Source organism: Phasianus colchicus, chromosome 6 (assembly GCF_987193195.1).
Source record: "Phasianus colchicus chromosome 6, bPhaCol1.hap1.1, whole genome shotgun sequence".
In the NCBI taxonomy this organism is placed as follows: domain Eukaryota; kingdom Metazoa; phylum Chordata; class Aves; order Galliformes; family Phasianidae; genus Phasianus; species Phasianus colchicus.
The window spans coordinates 31,622,444-31,650,320 of record NC_143441.1 but is presented as its reverse complement, the minus strand read 5'-3'; the positions used below and the strand labels follow the sequence as shown (position 1 = coordinate 31,650,320).

The following is a 27,877-nucleotide window of genomic DNA, read 5'->3' as shown; positions in this document are numbered from 1 at the left end:
AGTCAAAATCTACCAACTGATATTACTAATTTTTATTATCAAATCTATGGGAGCATCTGAAAAATAAATACCAAAATGGTATGGAATGCTTGAAAATATTATAAAATTTAACTTCATACTGTTGGTCACAGTCACAGGCATAGCTTTAAATCCAGTTGTGTTGAATCCACCTAGTAACAACAGACAGGGCATCCATGTAGGTATGTGAAAGTAGTTCACGCTGAAAAGTAACTCAGAGGAAAACTTAGGGATGTAGTTGTGAGACTGAATTCCATTTCTCATTAATTGGACACAGAAAGGAGATTCTCAGATAAAAGGAGGTAAAGACCTCTTTATTTGTTTGCATTGTGACTACCAAGTTGATATTGACAGGCATGTTGTCTGTAAATTATTTTGTTGCCATAATTCAGGACTTAAAAAAAATGTATCATGGTGGAAAAAATCAGTGACAAACTGTTGTAGCTCCTCTATTCTGGCAGCTCTAAAATCAAAATAATTGGTTTTGTTATTCTGTTTTTTATTCTCTGAAGAAGGATTACTTAAGGATAACATTAAGAGCTGGGATGTACAGGAAACTGGCTTAATTGCCACAGTAGTTCCATTTACTCTGTGAAAGTTAACAAAATTCTGGCTGGAGGCATACGCAAAAACTTTGGTAGAGAAAAATGAGAGCTTTATTCTATTGGTGTTTTCCTTTCTTCTGCAGAATTTAAAGAGAGGAGTTTCTAATCTGCTTTAAAGTAGAGGGAAAGAGTTGATATCAGTGGTCTGCAGTCGCACAGCAAATGAATGGAGGACTCAGGACATTGGCCTCTTATAGAGGGCTTCACCCTTACTGTGTTTTTCCTAGTTCCCCCTCTCACTGCCTGATACATATATGATGAACAAGGTGCTTATTTAAAAAGAAAATATAAAGAAGGAAGATCACTTTGAGAAGTTTGTTCATTCTGATTATGTATGCCCAGAATTTACATAACTGATTCCAATATTTCAGTTTTGTAGTAAAATCTCACCTGGGAAGCAATCGTTTTTCATTTTCTTGCAGAGCTGAAATAGATCTTTGGGCCTAAAAGCAATTTGGCCAAATAGTTGACTTGGTGCTTCACTGTAAAAATATGTTAAATTGCTTAGAACGACCCTCTGTCAGTCCTTTAAAAAATAATGTGTATGTAGCTCTGCCAGTATCTGACCTAACGTGAATGAAGCATGAAATCAAGATCTGTCTTTCCATAGATTTAGGTTAGCTCTTCAGAGATTCTTCAAGCCAGTACAGTCCTCATTCCACTTTTCTGCACCAACACAGACTAATGTGCAAATCTGCACTGTATTTCCTGAACTCTAATGTGTATCTCAGTCTCATCCAGTACACAGCATTGCCATTCTGCAGACTGTTTCTTTGTCCTGGGTTAGAAGGGACCTCTAAGATCACCTAGTTTCAACCCCCCTGCTATAGGCAGGAACACCTCCCTCTAGACCAGGTTGCTCAAAGCCCCATCCAGCCTGGCCTTGAACACCTCCAGGCTGACGGCATCCACAACCTCCCTGGGCAACCTGTTCCATGTCTCACCACCATCACAGTAAAGAATTTATTCCTGATATCTAATCTAAATCTACTCCTTTCCAGTTTAAAGCCATTTTCCCTCAGTCTGCCACCACATGCCCTTATAAAACGTCTTTCCCCAGCTTTTACATGGGTTCTCTTCCAGTACTTCAGGCCTTCTCTTCTCCAGGCTGAGGAGCCCCAGTTCTCTCAGTCTGTCCTTACAGGGGAGGTGCTCCAGCTCTCTGATGATCAAGCCATTCTCTGCCTAGCCTGTTTCTGTAGATATGTATATGTAAAAATACTGTTGTAACTGTACGGTACATCTATTAAATATCATTCTTTTCAGTAGAGTGGAAACAAAATTAAATGTTTTTGTGGGTTTCTTTTTGAATATTTTGTAAATGTGGAATTTATTTAGAGCGCCTAATGCCATCATGCTGGGGCAGATGGCCAGAGTGAGTATTAGTCTGCATTTTAGTGTGATAAGGCTTCATGGAAAATGTTTTTATATTCTCCAGCCAAATAGCATATGTTCCTTACTGAGAAGCATTTAGCTCCTGTTCTTAGCATTAGCTGAGTGTGGGCTCTTCAATTTTGCAGCAGTTTTCATAGCGTCATTCTCAGCCAACAAGAGCCCTAATGCAGAGCAAGGATTTTCATGGATCTGTGAGGGAAAGTAATTACATCTGAATAAGCTGCCAACATGTTACCTCTGCTGGTTATTTGTGTTCTTTAGAAAGTGAACTCTTACGTAGCCATCATGTTTTGCGCATCACACAGCCCCACATTAACTCCACATGGGAACCATGAAAACGTGACAGAAAAGTCACAGAGAACTGTATTCACGATTAAGAAAAATAAAATTAATTTTAGATGTTAGGAATCTTTTTATTTTTTTCTCTAGCAGTCAAAAGTATTTTGAAAATATTTTTAACAGTTTCCATTTGTGGTGATGTTGCAGTGAGTGAGTTTTTGTCATGATATCTTGGGTTCTGGTTGTTGTTTTGTTGTTTTTTTTTTTATAAGAACTTTGTGTTTGCATGGCGATTGCTTCTGTGTTGTTTTTCTTTCCCTCTGTAGGGACTTGAGCTGCTGTAGTTGCATAAAAATGGTGAAAATTGAGGGTAAATAACTATATTAAAAAAAAAAAAACAATAATAACTGGTTTTAGCATAGATAATTGAATGTACGTCTTCTTTTTGTTACAGAACGGTTTACACAGTACAGCCCTAAAAACCTTAGGCAAGCATGGAATAAGTAAGTCATTTTTGTTTTAATTATTTTTTTTTTTTACTTTTCAGGGATATGACTCATGCCAATCTGAAGTTATCACAATTAACTTATAATGGCTTTAACTTTTTAAATCATGGTACATATATAAAATTGCTGAAATATTGTTCTTTCCTGCTTCTGTCAACTTCAAATGTTTTTTGAATTGGCAATTTTCTGTAGATAGGGAGAAACTGCGTTGCATAATACTTTATTCATGGGAATGTCAACTAGCAAGGTTGTGGAACTCACTGCAAGATGTTTCATACTGCTTCAGACCATCAGTTTTGAATCTTAAACTGTAAACGTTATGAGACTTTTAAATGATCTGTTTCTAATCAACTTTGAAGGGATTGTTGTTTTCAAGTAATCATCTCCATTGCAGGTTCCTTGCTCTGAGTTAACAGCCATACTGTTGTATATTTTAATTAATTTGACTGAGAAAGTCAATGTGAATTTACTTTATTTTTTTCTTTTAATATTTCCTGAAATTTGTTGTGTTTACATCAAATGGCTGCTGTTATAAAGGTGTTGTGCTCCAAATCCAGAGATATTGCATACTGAACCAGGAGTGCCTAACCCACCATCTATGTGAAGTTTACTAGATTTCTCAGCACATGCAGATTCTTTGTACGTGGAATATTTGGGCAGCACTGTCTTGAGTAATTAAGATCTCCTACACTTTGAAGAAAGCGTATACTGTTTCAGTTGAATGAGTAGAATAATAACTGTATCAACAAATTTTCTGGACAGAAAAAATCAGAATTTTTCTCCTCCTTTTGACAATTTTTTTTTTCTTTTTTTTTCAGCAGGGATCAGCCTCTGCTTGGTTTTTTGCTTTTTTCTTTTTTTTTTTCTAATACTCATTCCAAATTTTACTGTGATACCAACCAACAGTAAAAGTCAAAATCCTTTTTCAATATCACATTTATTAACAATAGTACGTGCCTACAACTCTAAAATTCAGTCATCTGCCCAAGATGTGATTAGGTTTATTCTCAATTTGCCAATCTGTTATTCCTTCTATTTATGCTCTTTCCCATCCCATTTGGTCCAACGTGGTGGATTGAATCACAAAGGCATTCTTCATTAAAACCAAACAAAATAAAATTTTTGAAATTGTGGTTAAATGAAAAAAGGAGAAACCTCTAAACGTGCCAGGATCATTGCTAAAATCAGAAGTTAGTTCTCAGATGGGATGCCATCAAATGCCCATCCTTCTGGTCAGAACCTGCATTTCTGAAATGCCTTTCATGACTGAATACTCTCCATTACTACAGCATTCTCTTTTGTTACTATTTCATTCCTGCAATTAGAGATACAAAGCTAACAGACCCAAAGCCAGTGCAGACTTTCACAAATGTTGAGTGTCACCTGCCATAATCAACTGACTTTCAACAGTCTGTAGACAAGTTCCTGGTAGTCCAATTCAGACTGAAGGCCTAATTTAGTGGTTTTTGTGGAAGAGACTATCTACTATTTATAATACAAAGAGCAATAGAGGGATTAGCTTCTCTTACTGTCAGTTTTTGGGAAGATTTCAAAATAGTCTTGCCATTTCTTGTGATCATTGCAGGCATCTTGCAGCATGTCATTCTACCTCAATCATGCTGCTTAGACTGATGTAATTCCCTGAAAGTCACAGCTTTCATTAAAAAACTTACTCAAATTGTCTATTTTCTGTCCTTTAACAAGGAACAAACTTGCAAGTTCATCTTTTCTTTGAAAGTAGTTAATGAAATACAAAAGCTTGGAAGAAGCAATTATATTACAACATAGGCAATTAGATTTGGGTTGGGAAAGAGGGACAAGGAAACTAATATTGATGTGAATGTGTTTGCTTGGGGGCATATATATATGTGAGTAATGTGAATAGATATTGCCACGGTATTCTATCCATTCTGCAAGCATGGACTGACTGTTTTTCCATATTTAACAGCAATTAGACCTAACAGTTTCTCCTGTGCACAAATCAGGATAACAATAGATTTGAATTTAAAAGCTGCTATCTTACATTACTTTCAATTTCATGATATATTTTTTAAATATCAAAAAGAAACAAAACCCAATTTGCTTAAAACAACCCTTCAGTCTCTGAGACTTCATAATTGACACGTTACGATCACATCACAGACTGTTTCAAAGAAGACCAGAGCTTCTTCGTTCCTAAGAAACCCCTTCAAAAAATATTTACACATTTACAATGCTCCGTGCATAAAGGATTTGCAATTTTTCAGTATGAATGAAGAGACTGAAAGACTGAAAGCAGGAAAAATACGTAACTTCAGTGCTTCATATGTGCAGTTCTACTACAATAGGAAATATTTAGAGCTCCAAAATGATGTATCATTTACATTCAAAATATAAAGGATTTTCTCTTTTTCTACTGTACGTCTTTATCTGTGTGCTGTATTAGAGTGCTGTGGCTTACACAGTTGTAGTTAAGTTTCTGTTATAGGCATCATATAATAAAGACCTGGTTTCCATGTCTTTATAATTCAGCTAAAAAACTTTGCACATTGACAGACTGATTCATCTTTGAATTTTTCTGTTTTTATTTGGGTGTTTCAAATAGCAGCAATATCTATTCTAAAATAATTATTCTTTTTAACATCCTGATTTAATTTGCTGAAGACTGTCGCAAAAATGTTCCTTTTAAAGAAGAATTGTTTTAAGGATAATTGGGTTAAGTGTGAGACCTAAAACATGAAGAAAAGCATATAATGTTTTGTTTTAAAATATATATTGGTTTTATTACAAATATATTTTCTCTATACATTTAGCGAAGCACTTTTGATAGGTAAACCTTAAAGAACAATGTTAATGGTCTTAGAAAGATATACATGTGTGTTAAAACTTCAGATTTGATGGATAAAGTTACTAATTGAAATGACTTCTTGCAATTTGAGGCTAGCATGGGCATCAGCCTTTGTGGCAGGAAAGTCTTTCAGACAATCTCTGCAGCAATCTCTAGATGGTCTTAAGTAAGTGTTTTATGGATATATTCTAAAGTAATATCCCAGGATGGTTTTTGAAAGTTTGTAACTGTATCTTTAAACATTATTTTAGATTGAGAGGAAGGGCTTGTCTGAAAATTAGCTTACCAGTGATGCAGCTATTGATCTCTGCCACAGTAAATATTTCTACCCAGTGCAGGTATACACCAGTCAGGGACAGGCCATGGTACTTCTCAGCTGTTCAACTCTGCACCATTCAGACTTACAAATGTGGACAGAGGTAACAGAAACTCTTCTTAACAGTTTCAACAACCTCTATTCATAACAGTATCCCAGTGGACAATATATTTATCTGCACAGTACTTCTCTGAGGTGAAATCCTTACCTGCATTTCATAGACTGGAGGTAGAGGTACAAAGATATTAAGAAATTTGTCACACAGAAACTGTAAGACAGTGCAGGAGTTGAAACTGGTGCTCATAGATCTGGAGATTACATCTTTCATTTTCTAAACACGGTGAATTTTTTGCTATTTACTGCTCTGTCTCTCAAAACTAAGCACGGTCCGCCCCTTTATGTTATTTGTGTGCATCTTTTGAGACCTTTACATGGAAGAATAACTATATGGTTTCAGAAGTCTTCAGAGAGACTTACCTCAAAATATACACTACAATTTATGTCAGGATAGTTTAGTAGAAGGAAGAATAATGCTCTTCCAAATTCCACAGAACTGAGCTCATGTCTATAAGGCAGAAGACACAAACAAACAAACAGGAACCAATCAGCCACAACAGCAAAAAATAGAGTACCAATCTAAGAACTCCCAGAAAGCCATAGATGGTTGAAGGTTGAAATGTTTGCACTGAACTGACTATACCAGCTTCCACAAGACATGAAGTTTAAAGGCAGAGCTGGGTAATGGAACAACGATGCACATAAGACAGTGACACTTTAATTCCCAGACCAACTGAATATTAGCAGAAAGTGTGGAATGTAACAGCAATATCAAAATGAAACCCAGCACCCTTGTTATATAAGGAATCAGATCCCTTAACAGAAGAGGTTAATATTTAAGCCCACTTTTGGACAGTGTTTGAGGGAAGTAATGTAACAGTAATGTAACACATAGTGAATTAAGTCCTTTAGAGGCTGTTTCCTCACTGTTTGTGAAAACATCTAAAAATTATAAAGGTAACATTTACTGGGTAAGATCTGATTATAAGTTTTGTAGAAAACGCTTATTGTGTTAGGAAATGAAACTTGCCTTGACTTCCCTCTAGTATAAAGCTTCATGTACATTATGTGACCTAACATTGAGGAATGTGATTATAAAATGCTGGTCTAAAAATAATTAAGATGTAATATGATCTTCCTATAGAGACCATAGTGAATTATATTTTCACCTTTTTTTCTGAACTTTTCTGTTCAATTACTTCTACACAATAAAATCCAAGAACAGCTCTGCCTTCAGAATGCAGTGCAGCCTCTTTCAATTTGCAAAAGCTTCTCCACAATAATAAACCCTTATGGACAAATGACAAAAGAGAACTAATTATCCTTGTACGTATTTGGTAGGATATAAAAAGCTTTTTCAGATCCTTCTGTCATAATGGGTTGCACTGTGAGAAATTAGGTTGGAAAGAAAAGGTGCAATTGAAAACACAAATTTTGCTCTGTATAAATAGCACTGCTACTTCATAATTCTCCAACACGTAGTATTTATTATAGAAATAAGACTTCATTCTTACGTCCCACTAGTCCCACTGCTGAGGATTTCTTCCTCCAACAAAATGGCCTCTGTGCTTGCGACTGCTCTTCTTGAGGACACAGTATTGCATTCCAGGATGGCCTTGCCTGTTTTGGGACTGCTTTTGTGAAAACTTCCTGAATGAAGCAAAGAAAGCAGATTGAGATGAGTCCGTTTGCTTTGAATCTGTATTTCATTTCAACCATGACATAAACTTTGGAACTGTTAGAAGCTGAGACTTGGGAATGGGTTTTTTTGCTGTAAGTTTGCTTTGTTGTTTTGTTTGCTTTGTTGTTTGTTTGTTTTAAGAAAACTTTTGCCTTAGTGAGGTTTTAACTAAAGAGAAAATTCTTCTAATTGTCATTTTTATCCCTTTCACCCACCACCCCGTGAGCTACATTGTTCATTGCAGTGCAGTCTGTAGTGCCACCGAAAAAATATTCAAGCTCTCAAGCACAGTAGAAGCAAAAATCTCCCAGTGTTATTGGTAAAACAGACAAAAGCAAGCCGTGATGGCTTACAAGCAGACCTGTGCAGAAGCTGGAGTGCACTTTGGCTGAGGATGGGTGATACACATATGTGTGCAGACAGAGTGTGCCCTGTGGTTGTGCTGGGGCTGTCTCTTTGCCTCCGTCTCAGGGGAGCTCAGGACCAAGCTAGGGAGGCAGAGATGGAAACCAGGCTCAAAATGAGGAGATTTCATGTTTGTAATGTAGAGCCATATAACCTGCTTCAGCCTCCCAGTGATTTGCTTGCTGTGATACTGTTGTATGCTTTTTCATTTCCTATTTTGTTTCCTGCTTCCTATAAATACCTCCTTTATCAGTCATTATCTTTTCCCCAAGGGATCTTAGGAAGCATATCATGAATGAAACCTACATTAACATGGGATGCAAATAAAAAGCCATTTACCTGAGAGTGAAATTATTACCCTATTTTATTAAAAATAAAATGGAGTACAACAGAAGCCTCCGGCAGGGCAGCCCACAGCGATCCCCCCGCACGCAGCCGCACAGGGGGCAGGCGGGCTGCAGCGCTGCAGAGCTCCCTGCAGCAGGAGGAGCGCTTGAGCCGAGGCAGCAGCCACTCCTCTGCCGGCACGGACCCTCCTCAACAGAGGAGACTTTTCTTTCTATCTTCCTAACACCATCTTTTTGTTGTCGTTGTTGTTTATTTCACCGCCTCGTGGGGTTTATTAAATAGATTTCAGGGGGTGGAAGTGGTGTGTTTACACGCCTGTGCCTTTTTTTGTTGTCTGTTACTATGCATAGAACCCGCTTAATACTATATTTTATGTTTCTGGCATCATGAAGGGGCTCAAGTGGAAAAGTGCAAAAGTCAAAGTTCTCAGCCCAGCTCAGTAATGTTTGTGAGGCAGTTGAAATGCACTCTATGCTTTGCCAGCTTTATACAATGAATTATATTATCCCGATTGAAACCAATGACTGAGAAAGAGTTCTAGAGTTCCTCTGTTTATTTCTTTGCCACAATCAAAAATTCTTTACAATTCAAATGTGAATGTTTCTTTAATTCTAATTGTAAAAGACACAAATGTTACAGCTTCTATACATTTGGGCAGAGATTACTGCACTGCCTAAGAGTCTCATTGTTATAATGCCTATCCTGATATTCAATTTATTTTTGCTTTACACATAATTCCCCGTCTTTTGTGATGTTGATATGCTTTATGTGTTACATCCTCTTGGCCCAGTTAAAAGTATTAATAAACCTCCTAAACTGGTCCACAAAGGCCTTTGTTCCCTTCTTCTGTATACTACTATTCTGTTTCTTTAGTAAAATCACATTGTTACCATTGTATAACTTTCCTATCCACGACAACTGTAAAAATACAGCCAAAAACAGCACAGATAATCCTTGTTGTATCGTGCAACATTAATTCTATCTAGCAGAGGATTGGAGCTTGTTGGCTTTATGGCTAGCCTATTATTTCTGAACCAATCCACATTTCTTTTAGTGCCCCCTGGAATTAGTTGTTTGTAATTCTCTACACTCTGTCTTGTGGGTAGATTTTCTGTCCACATCTCTCACTTCTCTTGGTCTCTTTGTACTGTTTTTTTTTTTTTTTTTTTTTGTCTTTGCTGATGTCTTCACATTTGGTTTCATCTATGAACTGATTCAGAATGCAGTGTATTCCTTAGTCCAGTTGATTAATAAAGATGTTAAATAAAAGTGTGACTAACACTAATCCCTGTGGCACACAGCTGGACACTTCCCTTCCAACTCAGTACATTGCCACTTACCATTACCCTTTCCTTATAGTCTGTCAGCTAGTTTTCAGTCTGTGAGATGGCATATCACATCCCAGCTCTTTTGAGTTTGTCTATAGAGAAAGATTTTTAGAAAAACCTCATGAAAAGTTCTCTGGTCACTTTGTTCCACCAATGAAATAAATCTAAATCCATTTTAAATCAATTCATCTGATATCTTGTTCATTAGTAATCTGTTCTTTTAATCCCCATTTTGTCTTAAGAGTTTACAAAACCCTTTTTTCCTAAAACTATTTTTGCTTCTATATTGTCCGTATTTTGTTTCTGTTCTCTATTTTTTTGCAACTATGTTGTGTGTCAACATCCAGCAAAATATTTGCCAAGGTTCTCTTCTTTATTCAAAAAAAAAACCAAGAAATAACTCAGAATGCAGAGCAAAGTGAGTAAACATCACCTATAATTATCTACAGCAGTAAGCCTGTGAAGAGAAAGGAGGAAAGAGAGCAAACTGTTCTTAGGTGTATTTTGTAGAAAGAATCAAAAGATTCTTACATTTGTTTGCGATATTTACTAATTCTGTAAGAATTCCTTAAGATATTGAGACGTATATCAGGTAGACATGTTTATTTGGTGTTTCTAGGTATGATTTTTTTCAAAGTATGTTCCTTATTAATGGTTTTGAGTACTGATCAACTCTTTTCAGATGTTTCCAGGTTTTTGGTTTTTGTGTTTTTTGTTTTTTGTTTTTTGTTTTTTTGGTGTTTGATTTCATTGGTTTGGAGTTTTGTTGTTGTTGTTGTTTGTTTGTTTTTTGCTTATGCATTTCTGTATGCCAACGTTTTATTAATTTCTCAGAATTGTGCTTTTGGTAGTCTGTTACTCATGTGTTGCCATAGTGTCTCTGTTCATTTCTTGAAGTCTAATATGTTCTGATCATAGGCACCAAGCATCTTTATATCTTTACATTTCAAAGTCTGCCCAGTTGCTACAATTCTGTACCATTGGCCTTTGTGCTGAAATCTTTCTTCTCTAGGTAATAACATTGCTGACAAAATTTACTCTGAGATGTATTTTAAAAACATTTGTCTGAAGAATTGAAGACATACTTTGAAGTCAAATAAATAAATGAAATCAACCTTGCTGCTGGGTATCTTGTTATTTGCATGTGTCCACTAAGGGCAAGATTTTTCCAAAATGAGTGCCAGAATATCCTGTGCATCTTAAGAATTGGGCTGGTATTCAAAAGTGCTCAGTGCTAAGCAGCTGCCCCTGGCTCCAGTGGCTTGATATTTTCAGCTTATTGTCAGGTATCATGGATAATTTTTCTTCAACTCAGCAGTTTCTCTGACTCTTATCTCAGTGTCTCAGAAATTGATATCAGTTTGGGAGATGGTGCAGACAGGCAGTAAGTGTTATAAATATCAATAATGTACTCATTATTCTCACCTCTGCAAATGCTTCAAGTCCATCTCAAAACCTATGCTGTTTGGCTCTGTTGCCCACCAAGGAATTACAGAGTGCAGTTAAGGTTTCTGCAGTAGCAAAAACATCACAAAATAGCCTCACCTAAAAGAATTACTTATTTTACTGTCTTTTACGTTGATTTGAATTTTTCAGTAGCTTTTGTGATCACTGATACTGTCATTCATCAGGACCTCCTGTGACCATCTCCCAAAATTCGTGCCATTTTGACTAGAAAATTGTAAACCACCTCTTTCTCATTGCTTCCTGTCCTATGTTTCCAGTTGTGGCACTTCCTTCCTGATGTGTAGGACAGAGAAATAAGAATTTTTCCCTTTTTCATGCAGTATTTTTGAATTAGAGATCTAAAAACATATGATGTTGTAGGAAATTAGTGATTGGCAGTGATTTCAAGGAAACTTGGAGTTATTTGCTAGCCAAGTAACTAATAACTTTCATATCTAAATTTAGTGATGTCTTTCAATAGCTTGTTTTAGAAAGTTTAAAGCTATTGTTTGAGAATTTGTGAAAGATGATGGCTGCAAGCAGGCCACCATGCATGTAGAAAGGTTTGGAGCCTTCTTGAGCTAATTGTCAATAGGGAAGATGGAATAAAATAATCTTTACTGAGGTATTAAAATGGAGAGGTTAGATTATGTATCTTCAGCAGTATGCTGGTGAACAAAGAGACTCAGCATAGGACTGGAGCACCTGTCATTGCTGGAGGGCAAAGAGGCAAGTGGTTCCAAAGGGAACTGACCTTTTTCTTTTAGTCATTGAGTCAATCCCATATCCTAAGGCACATGTTCTGCGTTAAAATTATTATAACTCCCTTGGTATTAGGTTGAACAACAGACTGTGGTGAGAATCTGTGAAAGGAATACGTAAAATTAAGGTGGTGGTTGTTCATATATTGTTTTAAATTAAGCCTTTATAGGAAACACGTTCTGTAATTTTGAAAGATTTCACTAAAACAGTTCATTTGCTCTCTGGTTATGATAAATTTAATTGGAGTTTAGGAAAAAGAAAAAGTGAAATGTTGTTTGTCTGAATTAGCAGGTCTCCTGATATCAAAATGTGAATGATAATATATAGTAGTAAATATGAATTCACAAAAAAAACCTGCATCCTTTTAAATACTGTAATGTATAATAATACAGTGTATATCTAAGGTCTGCTTCTAGCTGAATTTATATCTGTAAGATCTGATTTACAAATAGAGAAAACTTTCTGTTAAATTATTCACATCTCATAATAATTGATCTTACAGAGTTGATCTTATGCTGGAGTATGTTTGATCATAAATTCAATGAAAGCAGCTACCATCTTTGTGATGTTTGTCCAGCTAAATCCTTCAGTGAATAAAATAATAAAGATGCCAGCTGTGTGTGTTTTATGATCACTGTTGCATTAGGAGGGTAGAAATATAGACGAATAAAAGCTCTAAATTTCATGTTTCGTGAATTTGTGAACTCAGAATCTTACTCCAAAGTAAGATTTAAATGGAAAAAAGAAATTTTTTTCAGCTGTCATGTTCTCATGAATGTATTGTTTGCTTTTTCTGGGAATACAGAATAGTTTTTAAATATTGCTGTTGTTTTGAACCAAACTTAAAAAATCTAGGGAAATCTTGTATAAATAGATGAAATGTGTGCTTTTCTTTTTGGTGCCAGTTAAGAATGGACCTTCATTTTTTATTTGCTTCCTGTGGTTGGATTAGTAGCAATCTTAAAACTGTGTTTATTCCTTAATGTTAATTGTGTTCTGTTAGTTTAGTTAAAAAATTAATTTTACTGCTGTAATATAAAAAAATCGTTTCCAGAATATAGCCGGACTTCTTTCAGCATTATGACTGTTTTGGAATAGATTGTTATATTCTTTTTATTTCTTTCATATTTGATCTTTAAAGTGCCCTTAAGTCAGGCTTTATTCTGCAACCATGAGGGCATGAATCCTTCCTGAGATGTTGACAGGCAGTGTTTGGTGTATATCATTTTTCTGTCAGATACAGTCTACAGTGCTAACTAAAGCAGAGCCAGGCCCTATCTTCTGGCCCTGAGGCCATGTGGCAGACCTTAGCTACATCTGTAGGAGAAAGTGCATGGACATGCATCTCCTGTGGGTTTTGTGCACTTCCCATGCAGCTGCAGGTGCAATTACTATTTTTAGGGTGTTTACTATTGGTTTTTTAATTCAAAATTACCAGGATAAGACAAGACCCATGTTGCAGGCTGCAGGATAGTATTTTGTAGCATAAGATTGAAGAAAATTTGTTGCATGCCCTGTTTGTAGGAAGCTTGTAGGTACAACCTTTAGGGAACAGATTCTGGCATGGCTTGTTCTCCCTGCTATGACCAGGAATGGTCGTGAAGTGTGTTGGTTGGCATGGGTCAAAATAATCCATGTAGCAGTGTGGGTGCTCAGCAGTTGGGTGGCCAGGCTCTCACCACAGCCCCACTTAAGTCGGCGCTGCCAGGCTTTAACAGAGATGCTAGTGTCTCTGCCCCGTGCACTCTTTAGTTTGTTCTTAGAGAAGTTCCCACATTTCTCTCTCTGCAGTGCTAGAGACATCCATCTACATCCTTTCTTGCCTGGGCCTGAAGACTTAGAGACGTTTTTATCTATCTTTTCCTTATCCTGTGCATCCAGACTGCTTTAAATGTTTTTTTCCAGGATACTCATTTTCCTCCTCCAAGCAGCTATGTCATTCAGATCTTGACATCCTTTGTTTTCTGCTATCAAGTATACTTCTCATATCTTCTCCTGCCCAACACTCTTCTTCAGATCATTGTTTTTTTTTTTTTTTTCCCTTCCAACACTGGATATTTCAATCATTCATGCTTGAGCACCTTCTTTTCCTTTTCAAAGTGCTCCATAATTATTAGGCCTCTTCCTTCAGCAAGCTCTGAATCTGTTCCTACTCTTCTCTCAGTTCTATTTAATCCTTCTCCAGTTCCCCACACCTTTCTGACAGGTTCACAACTACTGCCTTCCCTTCTGTGAATCACATCACTGTGTCCCCTATGTCCACTTCTTTGCAATCCAGGCTTCTTGTTCTCAATATAAACTGCTATGATCAGCCCTGATCTGCTCTAAATGCCTGAAATCTGTCTTCTTTCTGCTGAAGCATAACAGCCATGCAGGTATTTACCTTCTTGCCCTGACTCAGTGGCAGCACACAGGATCAGGAATGTAGCAGTGTTCCACAGATTTGACTTTTCCACACATAAAATCTTTTGAAAATCCACTTGCTTACTTTAGATCATTAGAAGAGGCTTGAGCTCTTCTGGCATTCAGTTCAAGTGATAGCTGGCTCTTTGGGAAATCTAACCTTTAATGATCACTGTAATGGATAACAATTTTGATTTTAGTTCTTAAATCACCTATGCTGATTTCATGCTACTTCAACAGGTTAGAATTTGCAAAAATTGTTTGGGATTGAGTCTTTCCCTACTGAAAGCTGAGTGTTGATGACACTGCATCCTCACATGTACATGAGTGCAAGCACTTGCAGCTCTTATATTTCAGTAGTTGATAGCTAAAATATATGGAATCTGTGGTTTGGTCAGTCCTTTCCAGCCTGTTCATGACTTAAAAGGCATTAAGCTGTTGTGTTAAAGTGGAGCAACTTTATTTAAAAAAAAAAAAAAAAAAGCACACTTCAGTACACGTATGTGTGTATACGTACTGTTCTACTTAAAAAATAGAAGTTCAAAATTGTGTTTAGTTTTCCCCAAATTGCATACTAAAGAATGATCGCTGTTTAATACTTCTCTAGCAGTCTTGTGCCTAAGAAGCACTTCTTTCCCTCTTCAAATTCAGAGTTAAATCCAAGTTTCTTTTAACAGATTGGCATGTGCGTGTTGATCTCTTAACAAGCATTGTTGCTGTTAGCATCAATAGCAGGCACTGGAGTTTCAATCAGCCAGCTTCTGTCCTCTGCATGATTCCTGATGTTTTCTTTAGAAAATATTTCCTTTAATGTAATGAGAAATAGCAGTGAGAGTGAATTTGGAGAAGGAATGGCACTATGGGGCTGGTGTGAATGTGGCTTCCTAACATCACCAGAACCAGTACCTGGTACATGAGAGATGCAGCTAGTTCTATATATCTAAATATATACATATAATAACATAAATGGTTAGGATATACTACCCATATGCTCTCATTATAATAACCTTGGTTTACTGTTCTCAGTGTTTGTTAGGTGTGCATCATTTTCGTGTCATTCATCTCAGTTTAAGAGTATATTTCCAAAAAGACCAAGATGCCTACTTGCACATAATTGCTTAGTCTTGTTGGGTTCAACCAGGCAACTCATATACATAAAGTTAAACACATGCATATGCCTGGGGTCTATCTTCATGAGCTTTTCAGGCTTGAGGCACTCTCTCTGCCTCCAAATCTCTATCCACCTTTAATGAGCTGTATAAATAAATACAGAGTACTCTTAATCATTCCGTATCCATAAAATACATTTTATTAGCTGAGAGGTATACAATAACAGAAAAGATCAGACTGTCTGATGTTTTAGGATGCTGTGGGAGGACAGGACAAGTAGCTGCTTCCAAGTGGTTGACAGACCTGAGGCCCCAGAAAGACAGATTTGTAAGTTAACTGTGATAAATGATTTCTAGCTTCACTGAGTAAAGCAAGGTCACTCTTCATGGGGCACTGCTGGCATGCTGCAACCTTGCAGCAAATTCTTGTGGCAGTACTGAGAGCAAACAGACCAGTTCTTATTTACAATAGAATAAAAATTAAGACTTCTAAAACCCAAGACGATAAAATATCAGACAAGAGGGCAGAGATTTATAAGGCAGTGCTAATGTTTATTTACCAGAACTTAGTTCTTTTTTTTTTTAGCTTTCAAGTGGTAATAGGTTCAAAAAGCCAACTGTGTTGTCTTCCTGTAGCCTTCCTGTAGTCATTTAATGCATGAAAACGGGAAACTTTCTGTACTGCCCCTACAGCTGCACCCACTGACAAGTTTGAAATCCAGAGGATGGTTGTTTTTTCTCTGGTGTGTTTTTATTTGTATTTCTTTGGAAATAATTGGGTTGTTGAGAGTGAAAGGAAGAAGTGCGCAGTTTTAAACTGCATCGTGTACCAAAATTTTATGTCAGCTATTTCTACACTGGGGGTGGGATAGGGGGAAGGAGGGTGTTCCCTCCTTTTTTTTGGCTCATGTCCAGCCAGGGAGGAAATAAATATGTGAAGAAAGAATGCTATAGAATGTTAACTTCACTGCAGTATTTTCTTCCTTTTATCACGCCCCAAGATTCAGCGAAGTTGATATAAATTCACCATGCCTTCTTTTAAAAAGCATAACAGAAAGGCATTCTTCCTTTAAGAGTCAGACTGTAAAAGGTGATTTTCTTTCACTCAGTTTGGTTTAAGCCTGTAAAAAGCATTAAGTGAAAAATCTGATATATTTGTTAGGGCATTTATTGCATTACTAACTTATATTTTCAGTTCTCAGTGAAAGGTTTATAGAGAACATAAACCTTGAAGAGCTTTTGTTCAGGATTAAAGATATATTTTCCCCATTTTCTGGTGAAATAATAGCTCATAAAATGATTGGAGTGTTTGTAATTATTTTTAGATATTTTTATTTTCCAAGGATATTCTGTACAGCTTGCTGAGATGCATGAAGAAGGCTTTTAATAAGCGCCCTACTGATCATAAGATTTATGCTCTTTAAAGAATTTCAAAATAATCAAAAGCTCCTGATTAGATGTCACCACCATGTTGTTGTTCTTCATTAATTACATTTACAGCAAGCAAAGACCTTCCAGTAAACTGCAAATCTGGCATGTTCAGTAGTATTCTGTGATGGTTTAAGTAATGTACTGTGACTCTCATAGTGAATATCTTTAGTGCTGGACTTACTGCGATGCTGAAAGAATTAAGAGAGATACCTGATTGATGGTGGCATGTAAAATCATAAAGAGGTAATTGCTAAATTCTTTCTAGAGCAAAATGGTAAGGGATGTTCTCATTAAAATTTCTTAGGAAGTGCTTTCCCTGGGAAATATCTGTATCTGAGAGGAAACTGCTGAAAACTGGGTGAAGTAAATGAATGAAAATGAAATACCCAAGAAAATAATCGTGTTCAAATAATTTGTTGTGATTTTGAGCAGTAGCACAATATTATACTCAGTATTCATGTTGCTTGGAATATCATAACATGAGAATTCCCAGAATTTCAGGAAATTACACGATCTTATCACAGAAAGTCACACTTGAGAGTAGGTTATAAAGTGACATATATTGAACAGTTGCTGCTTTTTTTCTTCCTCTCTTTAATGTCTACCACAGTGTTCTCAATCACTTCTTTTGATGCTCCAGTGTATATTATCTATGAACTGTATACATTGTCAATGAGCAGTTTTTGCTGTCTTTATGCTTTACACTTTCCATAGTTGGCAGTATGTTTCTTTAAAGGCTTCATAGCCCAAAATATTTAATAGAAGACATCAGAGCAAGAGCTAGCCTGAATGCGTGTCAGACCGTAGGAGGACAAAAACCAGGACACTTTAAAGTCTGTTGTATATTGACTGACTCTTTATAGCCTTACTTTTTTGAGCTCAAATCAACCAAATTCAGTTTTTAAAAGTATTGTGATCTGCAAGGGTGCCATATCCTGTATAAAGCAAACATTTCAAACTGAGCATCACCAGCAGTGTCAAGTAGTAGAAGTACAATAATACATCTGAAACAAATGCTAAAACATGTCAAATATAGCAGAGAAAAAGTCAGGGAGAAATAGACTCATAGGGAAGTTTTGGTCCTGAATTACATCCAGTGACATCCACATAGGCAGATCTGAATGTTTTTAGCTCGTAGTCACAACCAAGCTTAATAGCCATTATCAAATGAGAATTGCTGTGATGATCTGGATTACTTTATTGTCTAGCTTAGATGCGGCCAAACTGAGTATCTGGTGCCTCAGATGGATCACAATGCTATTTAACTACAGCAGTACCACATGACTGGTGGCAAAATTGCTCGAGCCCTGGCAACAAAGCAGATATCATCTCCAGCTGTAAAACAATCAAGCCACTCCTCAATATGTTTTGCCGACTGCATACCTAACCTGCCAATGGAGGAGGACACTGCAAATCACTGTCACTTCCTGCCATTGCAGCTACTACCATCGTCTCTTCCCTGTTTGTCTCGATGGGACACAGAAATGTTGTGGTTATGTGACTCAGACTTGGGAACATTGATCAGCTGTGCTATTTTGGAGATATTCACAAACAGCCAGTCCTATTTTCCCAGACCAGAACACTACAGGGCTTGATAGTTAAGTGTATTTGTGCTTGAGAGAAGACCAGCAGTTCTCAAAATAGAGATTGATGTTGTATTACTCCATTTTGAGAAGTTCAGGAGCTGCAGCTACATATAATAATGGTTTATGTACTGGTTCAGTAGGTTCTTTTAAGAATTTACCAAGCATATAAGAATAATTTATCTAGATATAAATGAGCAGTAATTATATTTTTATATATATATATACTTCTGCTGTTGGAACCTTCATTTGTCACATTCAGTTTTTTCATGAAATGTTATTGCTTTCCATGCCTGCTTTCCAGCTACTGAGAATTAGCTCAGATGTGTCAGGGTTATTAGATTGCTGGAATGCACTGAATGAACTCACCTCCACAGTTTCCCAAACAGGGAATGACCTCTTTTACATCTGTGTGAACAGCAAGAAGAATCAAACACCAATACTTCTAGTTCTGTGCATATATGAGGAGAGCACTCGTGAGTGGTTGTCATGGCTTTTATTTTGCTAGTAAATACTTTGATCACCCTTTCAGTACTTCAACAGATCAAACTGCCAATGCCATTACATACTAATATAACTTAAAATGATTAAACTAATTTCAAAAATGCCGAAGAGAGATTGTTTCATACACTTTTATGGGAAATTATGAAGATCTAAAGATACTGGAGTGCAGTTGTGCACAAGAAAACAGAGCAAGGATGCTGGAAGCAGTGTAGTGCCAGACCTCAGTGCCAGGTTTGCTCCAGCTTTGCTCATCTAAGAAGCCTGAACAGCATTTTGTACCCATGTGTCTTGTTGTAAGGGAAACCAAGAAATATGGCATTGAGTTGGTGGCCTACAGAGCCTACAAAGCATGGTTTCCCATCATTTGTGCAGAGAACTCTGTGATTCTCAACCAAAACTGCTGTCAGCAACTCAGTTTGTCCAGAGTAGGAGGGGAGTTTGGGGAGAGGAATCAACTCTTTGAAAGGGTAGATAGCAGCAGGACGAGGGGAAATAGTTTTAAGTTGAAGGAGGGGAGATTTAGGTTGGACGTCAGGGGGAAATTCTGTACAGAGAGAGTGGTGAGGTACTGGAACAGGCTGCCCAGAGAGGCTGTGGATGCCCCGTCCCTGGAAGTGTTCAAGGCCAGATTGGATGGGGCCCTGGGCAGCCTGGTCTAGTATTAAATGAGGAGGTTGGTGGCCCTGCATGTGGCAGGGGGGTTGGAGATTCATGATCCTTGAGGTCCCTTCCAACCCTGGCCATTCTGTGATTCTGTGATTCTGAGTGAGAGGAACGCTGGACGTCAGGAGATGCGTTTCTTCTAAGGAAGGCACACAGCCCTGCACAAAATGGTGGCCTCAAGCAGATGTGGGGGATGATCCCCAGGCTGAAATATGGTTGTGTGGCTACACTTGCAGGTTAACTGTAACTGTGTGATTTGGCTTGATGTATCTCTACTCTGCACTGCAAAGCAAATCCTGCTTTCTGTGATTGATCAACCAGACTGAGTAAACCATGGCTTCAGTAAACCTTCAAAAGCTGTCTCCTCAATTTGTTAATCAGGTTTAGTCCTTGGTACCTTCTGTGTAAGAAAAAAGGCATCTTCTTTATTCTGCTAGATTTCCATCCCTTCATCTCAACTGAAAGCTAGAAGCATGCTTGCCAGTTTGAGCTCATTTGTTGATTCATGATGGCTGACTGACCTGTGCGGCTGCACTGCAGAGGCTCTCTGGGTGTGCTGGGGAAACATTTCCCCAGTGCCTTTCACATGCCAGAGCTGGCACGTTGGTTCTTGGAAAATGGTATGTGTTCTCTGCAGGGCTGTAACAACTGAAAATGTTCTCTGTATTTAGTAAAAAGAAAATGTGGCTTGAGGTAGGTTCTGCTCTGGTCTGCGCACTGTGTGGCTTCTCTGAACAGAGTCGCACACGTATTCAGAGATGCAAAGCAGTCAAGGCACAGAGGGGCATCAGCTGGTCAGAAGATAAAGGGATTTGCAATGCAATCATTAACTATAATGCATGAAATTGGCACAGCTTTGCATCAGGAGAGGCCTACAGCCTGAGAGAAGGTGGAAAGATTGCCAGCTCCAAGCTGGCTTGGGTGAAAATCCTAAAACTGAAATATGGCCCTCATGGCTGTGATTGTAGGTAAAATATCTGTAAGCTTTAAACTATACTAAATGATGCGATTGTTCCAGTTAGCTGTTGTTTTGTCTTTCAGCTCTTCAGGTGACAAGAGACTACTTAGAATAAAGTAGCAGAGCTGGGGTTCCCACAGGGAGTTAGGTGCCTCCCTCCTTGGGGCCATGCTGTAAGCTTCAGTTGAGAAATGAATTAGTGATAGGCTGTGAGAGTTGTATCTTGAGATGGAAAATACGCACAGTAAACGATTTTTGCTTTGGGAAGTATTTACCTCATGCTGTTAGGAGTACATAGACAGCATATTATCTCCGTTTGTTTTAATGCCCATTTGTCTTAATTATTAATGTGAATTTGAGCTGCATTCTTCATTGCATTTAAAAGCAAATCACCCCAAGTTCAGAAGTTCATCGCACATGCCCCAAACTTTTTTTTTTCTCAAGTGCTTAGCACAGACTTCAGTGATCTTAGTCATGTTCTGCTTGACCAAATACTGACCTTCCTTGCAGTAGAAAGACATTCAAGCCTGTTTTATAAAATTAAATCAAATTCATGTAATCCAGTGAGATTTACAACTGCTCAAGTATAGTTAGATTCAAATATGTTTGAAGTGAAAAAGGTTCATATAGTGTTTGCTTTTGTTGAGCTAAGGGAGAGAGATTAAGTTGAAAATCAGTGCGTTTTTGCAAGCGTCACCAAAGTGGGTCTGTAAAAATATTCCCAATATTTCTCAGAATAATACATACGTAATATCTAATACTCTTTGTCAAAGATTTATCTGTATTCTGCTGTATGCCATATTTTCTGAAAGTATGTATACTGTCATGGCTAGTAACTATTTCTTGGTGATTAGTGTGACAGTAAGTGAAGCGTGAATATTGAGACTTGCCATATCATGCATGCCAAGTTACTATATGGCCCAACTGCTGTGAGACAAAACATGCTATTATGTTTTAGACACAAAGCCATATTGTATGAAATTCCATTCTGTCACGTACTGAAGGAGGTGTATTTAAAAATTAAATCTTTTCTTCTTTACTCCTTTTTGTTAACTTTTCTGTATTAGATACTTAATTACTGAACCCCATCAGAACATTCAGCTTTTGTTCCTATTGAGGAGTTGTTTCAAACTTATATCAGAAAAATCATTAATGTTTTAAGGAAGAGATTTTAAAGAGACTATTGGGAAAGAAAAAAAAAAAAGAAAGAAAGAAAAGAAAGAAAGAAAGAAAGAAAGAGAGAAAAAGAAAGAGAGAAAGAGAGAAAGAGAAAGAGAGAAAGAGAGAAAGAGAGAAAGAGAGAAAGAGAGAAAGAGAGAAAGAAAGAAAGAAAGAAAGAAAGAAAGAAAGAAAGAAAGAAAGAAAGAAAGAAAGAAAGAAAGAAAGAAAGAGGAAATTAAACCAAATGTTCTGATGTTCTGATGTTCCAAACTGCTGAGGTTATGCACTAAATGGGTTTCTCCAAGCAATTCTAATATAGTAGATGAACATGATCATAGAGTGCATTTTTCATAAGTAAAAGAATAGCTTGACCTTATGCAAAGCAACAAAATTTGTCATGCATTCCTCTAAGGCATCAGTTTTAAGACCGACAACCTTAGGATTTCACATGATATGCCTGCAGCAATGTCCAGTGACTGCCAGAAATGTCGTTAGCAGAAGACATGCTCTTTGGAGAAGAACTTTTTCATTTCTGTGCAAATCTCCACAAACAAAACTGCCACTTTTATGTAGACCTTTGTTTAGCTAAAATAATTTGTTCCTTGAGTTACTTGGATGATCTTCGGATTGTAGTACATAGGAGGTGAGACATGATCATTATGGTCCCTGTTGACTTTTAAATCTATAAATACTTGGGAACTTGATTCTAATATAGAACAACGGGAATCTTCAAAGCACTGTGCAGTCAACTAACCCCCAGAGCCCTACTTGGAGTATTATCTGGGCAAGAAAATGTAATAAGAGCAGATTGCAATGCTTTTGCAGACTGTGTGATAAACTTAGTTTTCTTCCTATTTATTATAAATCAGGTTCTAATTTTGACTGATTTATTCATAATTGTCCCATTAGTGGTAGGATTTTTTTTGCAGCCCTAGATTTTTATTTTTATTTTTATTTTTTTATATTGTATTTATGTAGAATCTGCTCATTTTTTTTACTTTGGCTTTGTGGTTAACTGATATCTTTGTGGTTTCCAAACTGAGAAGGTGAATTTGGCTTTCAAAACTCATTCCTACTCGAATTACTTTCCATTTATTAGTAAATCTGATTTTCTTTTTTAACAAATCTTAGCAGCATACCAGGTACTTTAGTGATGGAAACAAAGCAGTGTCACCCCTTTATTCCAGAACACAAAGGAACTAGAATGTCACCATCCAAAATTTCACCTGCAGTTCAGAATTCATTAATTTTTAATCCATGAGAATTTAGGTGTCTAGAAGAACTAACGGCAATTTTCAATGAATACTTGGTCATCCTTTCCACTTTCTCTGTGAAGAATAGTCTTTTTTCCTGGTGTTTTCCTGTGCTTTTTAAAATGAACTTTGCTGTGTTTTTCAAAAAAGTCGAGTAAAAGAATTTCTACGTACTAGTAGTTTAAGGAGTCTGGAATTAATCCTTTTGTAAAACCTAATTTACAGGCAATGACTGTCTAATTTGTCTAATCCTTTATCTTGTCATGAATTTAAAAATGAACAAACAAACCAAAACTACAAAAATTATGAACACCTAGAATACTAATTCCAAATCCATATCCTAGGACTTCTGTAGATTTATGACTCATGTGAAGTAATGGCTTAAAAATGTCAGTGTTTCTGAGCAATTGGTCCCCAGGTAAATTTTGGACAAATATTCTGTCTGTTCTTCAAGACTGGATAGATAGGGACAATAGAAAAAAAATCCTATGTTTTATCCATGTTCTCTGAATGGTATTCCTGAAAGCCATCTTGAGCTGAACAAGGAGAATTTGTATGAAGCACACTATAGATTTATTGATTTTAGAGCACACCAACACTATCTTTTCCAATTACTGCAGTATTTTGGACTGCAGTCTGCTATTTCTGTGTTAGTAAACTAATACCTATTCTCAGTAAATCCGTCTATACCTATTTATTAAGAATAAGTACAGACTTCCTAATAAATAGGAAGTCTATAATATATCTTGACATTTTTACCTGACAAGAGATCTGTAATGAGCAATTTATAGTATTTATAGAGTTACCTACTAATAGCAGAAGTAACACGATGTGTACTGATTCAACACCTCTTTTTGAACTGTGTATTATAAAAAATTTGTTGGCTTTGGAAACAGAGGGTGGCCGTACCATCCTAGACCAAAGCAACATCCTGATGATTGATTGCCATTGTACTCTCTCCTATCAGAATCTATTATTTTCAGCTTATATTTTCAAATTATACCACAAGGATATAACTCCTGGTAAAATAATGAGTTTTCCCCAAATTCCCTATGTAGTTTACAAAAGATAATTCAGTTACAATTTAAAGTTTGCCTTGCATTAACACCTAATGAAGTGAGCCTCCTGCCATGTGAAAAATAAGTCAATACTTCCCCAAATGCCCTTATGAATCCTGATGCATATGTTCGTGTTAATTACTGGATTTTAAAATCTGATATTTACAAAGTTTTATAAATAATTATGGTTTTAAGCTTGGATTTCTGGTTTTTAGATAGAAATAACCATTTGTCTCCAGTGCCATAAACCCTCAGCCTATCATTATGTTCAAATGAAATGCAAATGAAGAACTCAGAGCAGTTGCTTTCACGATGCTTTTGCTCACTGATCCTTCAGTGTCCTAGGTAGGGCATGTGTGATATGGCATATTATATGCTCTGTATATGAAAAATGTGTATAAATTTTCCACTATTCATCCAGAAATAATTCATTGACTCCCAAACCAAAGGGATGTGTTTCCCTGCAGTGCTTCCAAACAGACTTTGTTTTATACTGGCTAGCAAGACGCTTGTTTCAGCTGGGCCAACTGCAGATGTTATTAGTAAACAGCACAATGAGATTGTTTTTCAGAAAAACCTCCTTGTTTGTGTTTCAGGCTGAGCTATGTGAATCACGCAGAAGATCTAGCCTCCAAACTACTCCAGTGTTTCCCAAAGAACAGATTGTCAGCACAGGCAGCCCTGAGCCATGAGTATTTCAGTGATCTGCCCCCTCGGCTATGGGAGTTAACCGATAGTGAGTATAACCTCCTCTGAATCAATTAAAAGCAAAGACATTAGTTCGTACAGGTGCACATGTGTATACTTGTATGTATGCTAACACCTATGTGCAACACATTCATGAATGTGCACATCCACACACAAAATATGTGAGTGCAATTGTGCATCTGAAATTACATAGTTAGCTTGTAGTTAGCTTGACACAGGAAAAATGGATTTTTTTTTTTTTTTTTTTTTTTTGCTATCTCTGCTCTGCAGTCTGCAGCTAGCTATCTTTGTATTTGATTATGTGTGCAGCCTAGAGAATTATCTGAATTGTCATAAAGCAAAAGGAAAAATACAATTTACATATTTAGTGCTTTTCATTTTCTGACATACAGTACTTCTTAACTAGCTGCAGCACGCAGGATAAAAATCCAGAATCTCTATCTATTATGACGGTAACCTTTAAGAAGGGAATTGGCATTGAGTAGTTTGAAAAACACAAAGTAGACAATTGGTTAATTTGCTGAATTAAACAGTGTAAGTAGAAGATGGGGGATGATATTTCCAGTTGAGTATGCTTTCAGTTATTACGTGCATCTTTTTATGTCTTTTGTAAAACAAAATGCATTCTAATTGACTTGGAAAAAATCATCATGTAGGCTGACAGTTATCTCTTTAATTCTTGTCCAGAGAGTTAAAAGTGCCCTACTATTTATTCTATGGAAAAATATTATTGTGCATGGTATTTTTTGCTTGAGAAGATTCTAGCATTATAAATAGGTTTCGCAGGAGAATATGAATCATTATTTTAATTTAACTTAGAAGAGCATGCTTTCATTAGAATCATAGAATCATAGAATCACAGAATCACAGAATGGCCTGGGTTGAAAAGGGCCACAATGATCATCTAGTTTCAACACCCCCTGCTATGTGCAGGGTCGCCAACCACCAGACCAGGCTGCCCAGAGCCACATCCAGCCTGGCCTTGAATGCCTCCAGGGATGGGGCATTCACAGCCTCCCTGGGAAACCTGTTCCAGTGCGTTGCTATTTTCAAACATGCATCCAGTACCAAAAGATCTAAATCCAGAACTTCAAGGTAAAATCTTTGGATATGTAACAGTGGTGCATGTGCTTAATTATAGCTAATGTAGAAGCTTGTAAAAACTGAGTTTACTTTCTGAATATTAATCCTCAATACATTTTCTTTATTTCAGTTTCAATAAGAAAACTCTTCCAAAAGTTTCAGTTCTCCACTCTCAGTTTGTGTAATATGTGCATATCTCAACATGTGTTGAGCTAGTTCTGTGACTGGCACTCTAAGTGCCCTACGCCTGACTCTGCCCTGAAGAGCTCTCTTTCATTTGTAGAACTGGAACATTAACACTGAAGTGGCAACACTAATTTTTGTACAGCGTAGGTTATGTCACAGATCCTCTCTTTGCTCTGCAAAAAGATTCCCAGCTCCCCCCTCTGCCATGAAAACCCCCTGCTCACTCCACTCAGTTTTCTGACTGTGGCCCTTCATAAGCTGAAAATTCAAGAGATGCAGAGTAAATTAAGGGTACCATTGAAAGTCTGCCTTTGCTGAAATTGAGGCAAAGAGATTCATTTCTTCAGAACTAATGAAACATCAAGAATGCCAGTTCATTTATCCTTTTTCCTCTAAATGGAAAACAAAAATCACTCCTCACTGGTGACATCTCAATCCTTCTGACTGCGTGATTTAGTCTACCCAGGATTTTGAATTCTGAATTCTGCAGTAGTACTTTTTTGTTAATATGGACTTATTACCCACTTGCCACTTAGTTTATCAGTCAGTGGTTAAATCCAGTTCTATCAGTGAAGTAAATGCCTACACATTATCACTCTGCAGCAGGCTGCCAACAGAGACAGTCTTGTCCTAGTCATTAACAAGCACAATGTATGCAGAACACCAGAGGGGAATTAAAACCACAAAAAATACCTCAGGGTGGTATTTTTAATATGAGAATTTAATTTGTAATTTCACAGATTAAGAATTTTGGCTGCATTAATCCTTTTATCAGCTCACAGCAGGTTATTTGCAGAAGCATAACCATAAGGCGATATTCATTGGCAGAAACACGTCTTTGCATAACGTTAAACATCAGGAGCAGTGAAACCTTTTGAAGGGGGGAGAATAAAGATGAAAAATCATTATATTTTAAAGTAAGGTTCTTCTAAATGCCTCCAGTAAAATTCTGAGTTACAGAAAGACTATTTCTGTGGCTAGTAGATAATCATTATGAAGCATAAATTCAGATGCAAGAAAGGACAATCCCAGTATCAAATACTACAATCATTTCTATTTAATATGACTTGGATATACTTGTAAACATATTTACAAAACAAAGAAGTCATATACTTTGGAGAGTTTGGAAAATGTTTACTGTATAGAGAAATCACCGCTTTTTGTGATTCTGGTTCTCTGGGTTATGTTTTACATTGAGAAAGACTTGCTATTCATAGCTAATTAAATGTAGGCATGAACACCCTGAGAATCTGCGCACAGCAGAAGGGTGTGCATGATAGTACCCATCACAGAATGTTGTCTGTTTCCAACACTGAATAGCAAAGTTGGAGGTTTAGGACCAAAACCAATGAAAGATGCACAGGTGAGGCAGAAGAAAGAGAGAGACAAAAAAACTCAGTTGTATGATTTTCCATCTGAAAATATTGTTTCTTCAGAATCACAGTATTTCACAAAAGTACACTGCCTTGGACTAAATAATGTAAAAAAAAAAAAAGTGTTTCACTATCTTTTTGAGGTTTAATACTAGTTATTTATTTTCTGGATAATATTTTACAGGATAACATTTTAATCTTGTGCTTTATTTTAAATGTGCTTGCAAAATTTATTTGAAATTTCATTCCCAAAAGGGTTGATTTGGGTTTTGCTTTGGTTTCAAGTCATGGCACAATTTCAGTTGGGAGTTAGGTTTTCAGACAGGAGCTGTCTGTCATCTAATCACATTCAGTTTTAAAAATGTTACATTAAAATGTAAGACCTTTGCAATTCAGCTAAAAAATTATTGTCTGAGAAAACAATACAGTTT

At 36.9% G+C, this 27,877-nt stretch overlaps 1 protein-coding gene across 4 annotated transcripts in view; it reads left to right on the top strand.

Annotated features, from left to right (window-relative positions):
* Positions 1–27,877, top strand: part of CDK14 (cyclin dependent kinase 14) — a 308,561-nt gene that overhangs the window by 215,511 nt on the left and 65,173 nt on the right. For all 4 annotated transcript variants that reach the window (XM_031614434.2, XM_090142825.1, XM_090142826.1 and 1 more), the window contains 2 exons: positions 2,752–2,800; positions 24,693–24,832. In XM_031614434.2, coding sequence (XP_031470294.1) covers positions 2,752–2,800; positions 24,693–24,832 — 189 coding nt within the window. The remainder of the gene's footprint in view (positions 1–2,751; positions 2,801–24,692; positions 24,833–27,877) is intronic.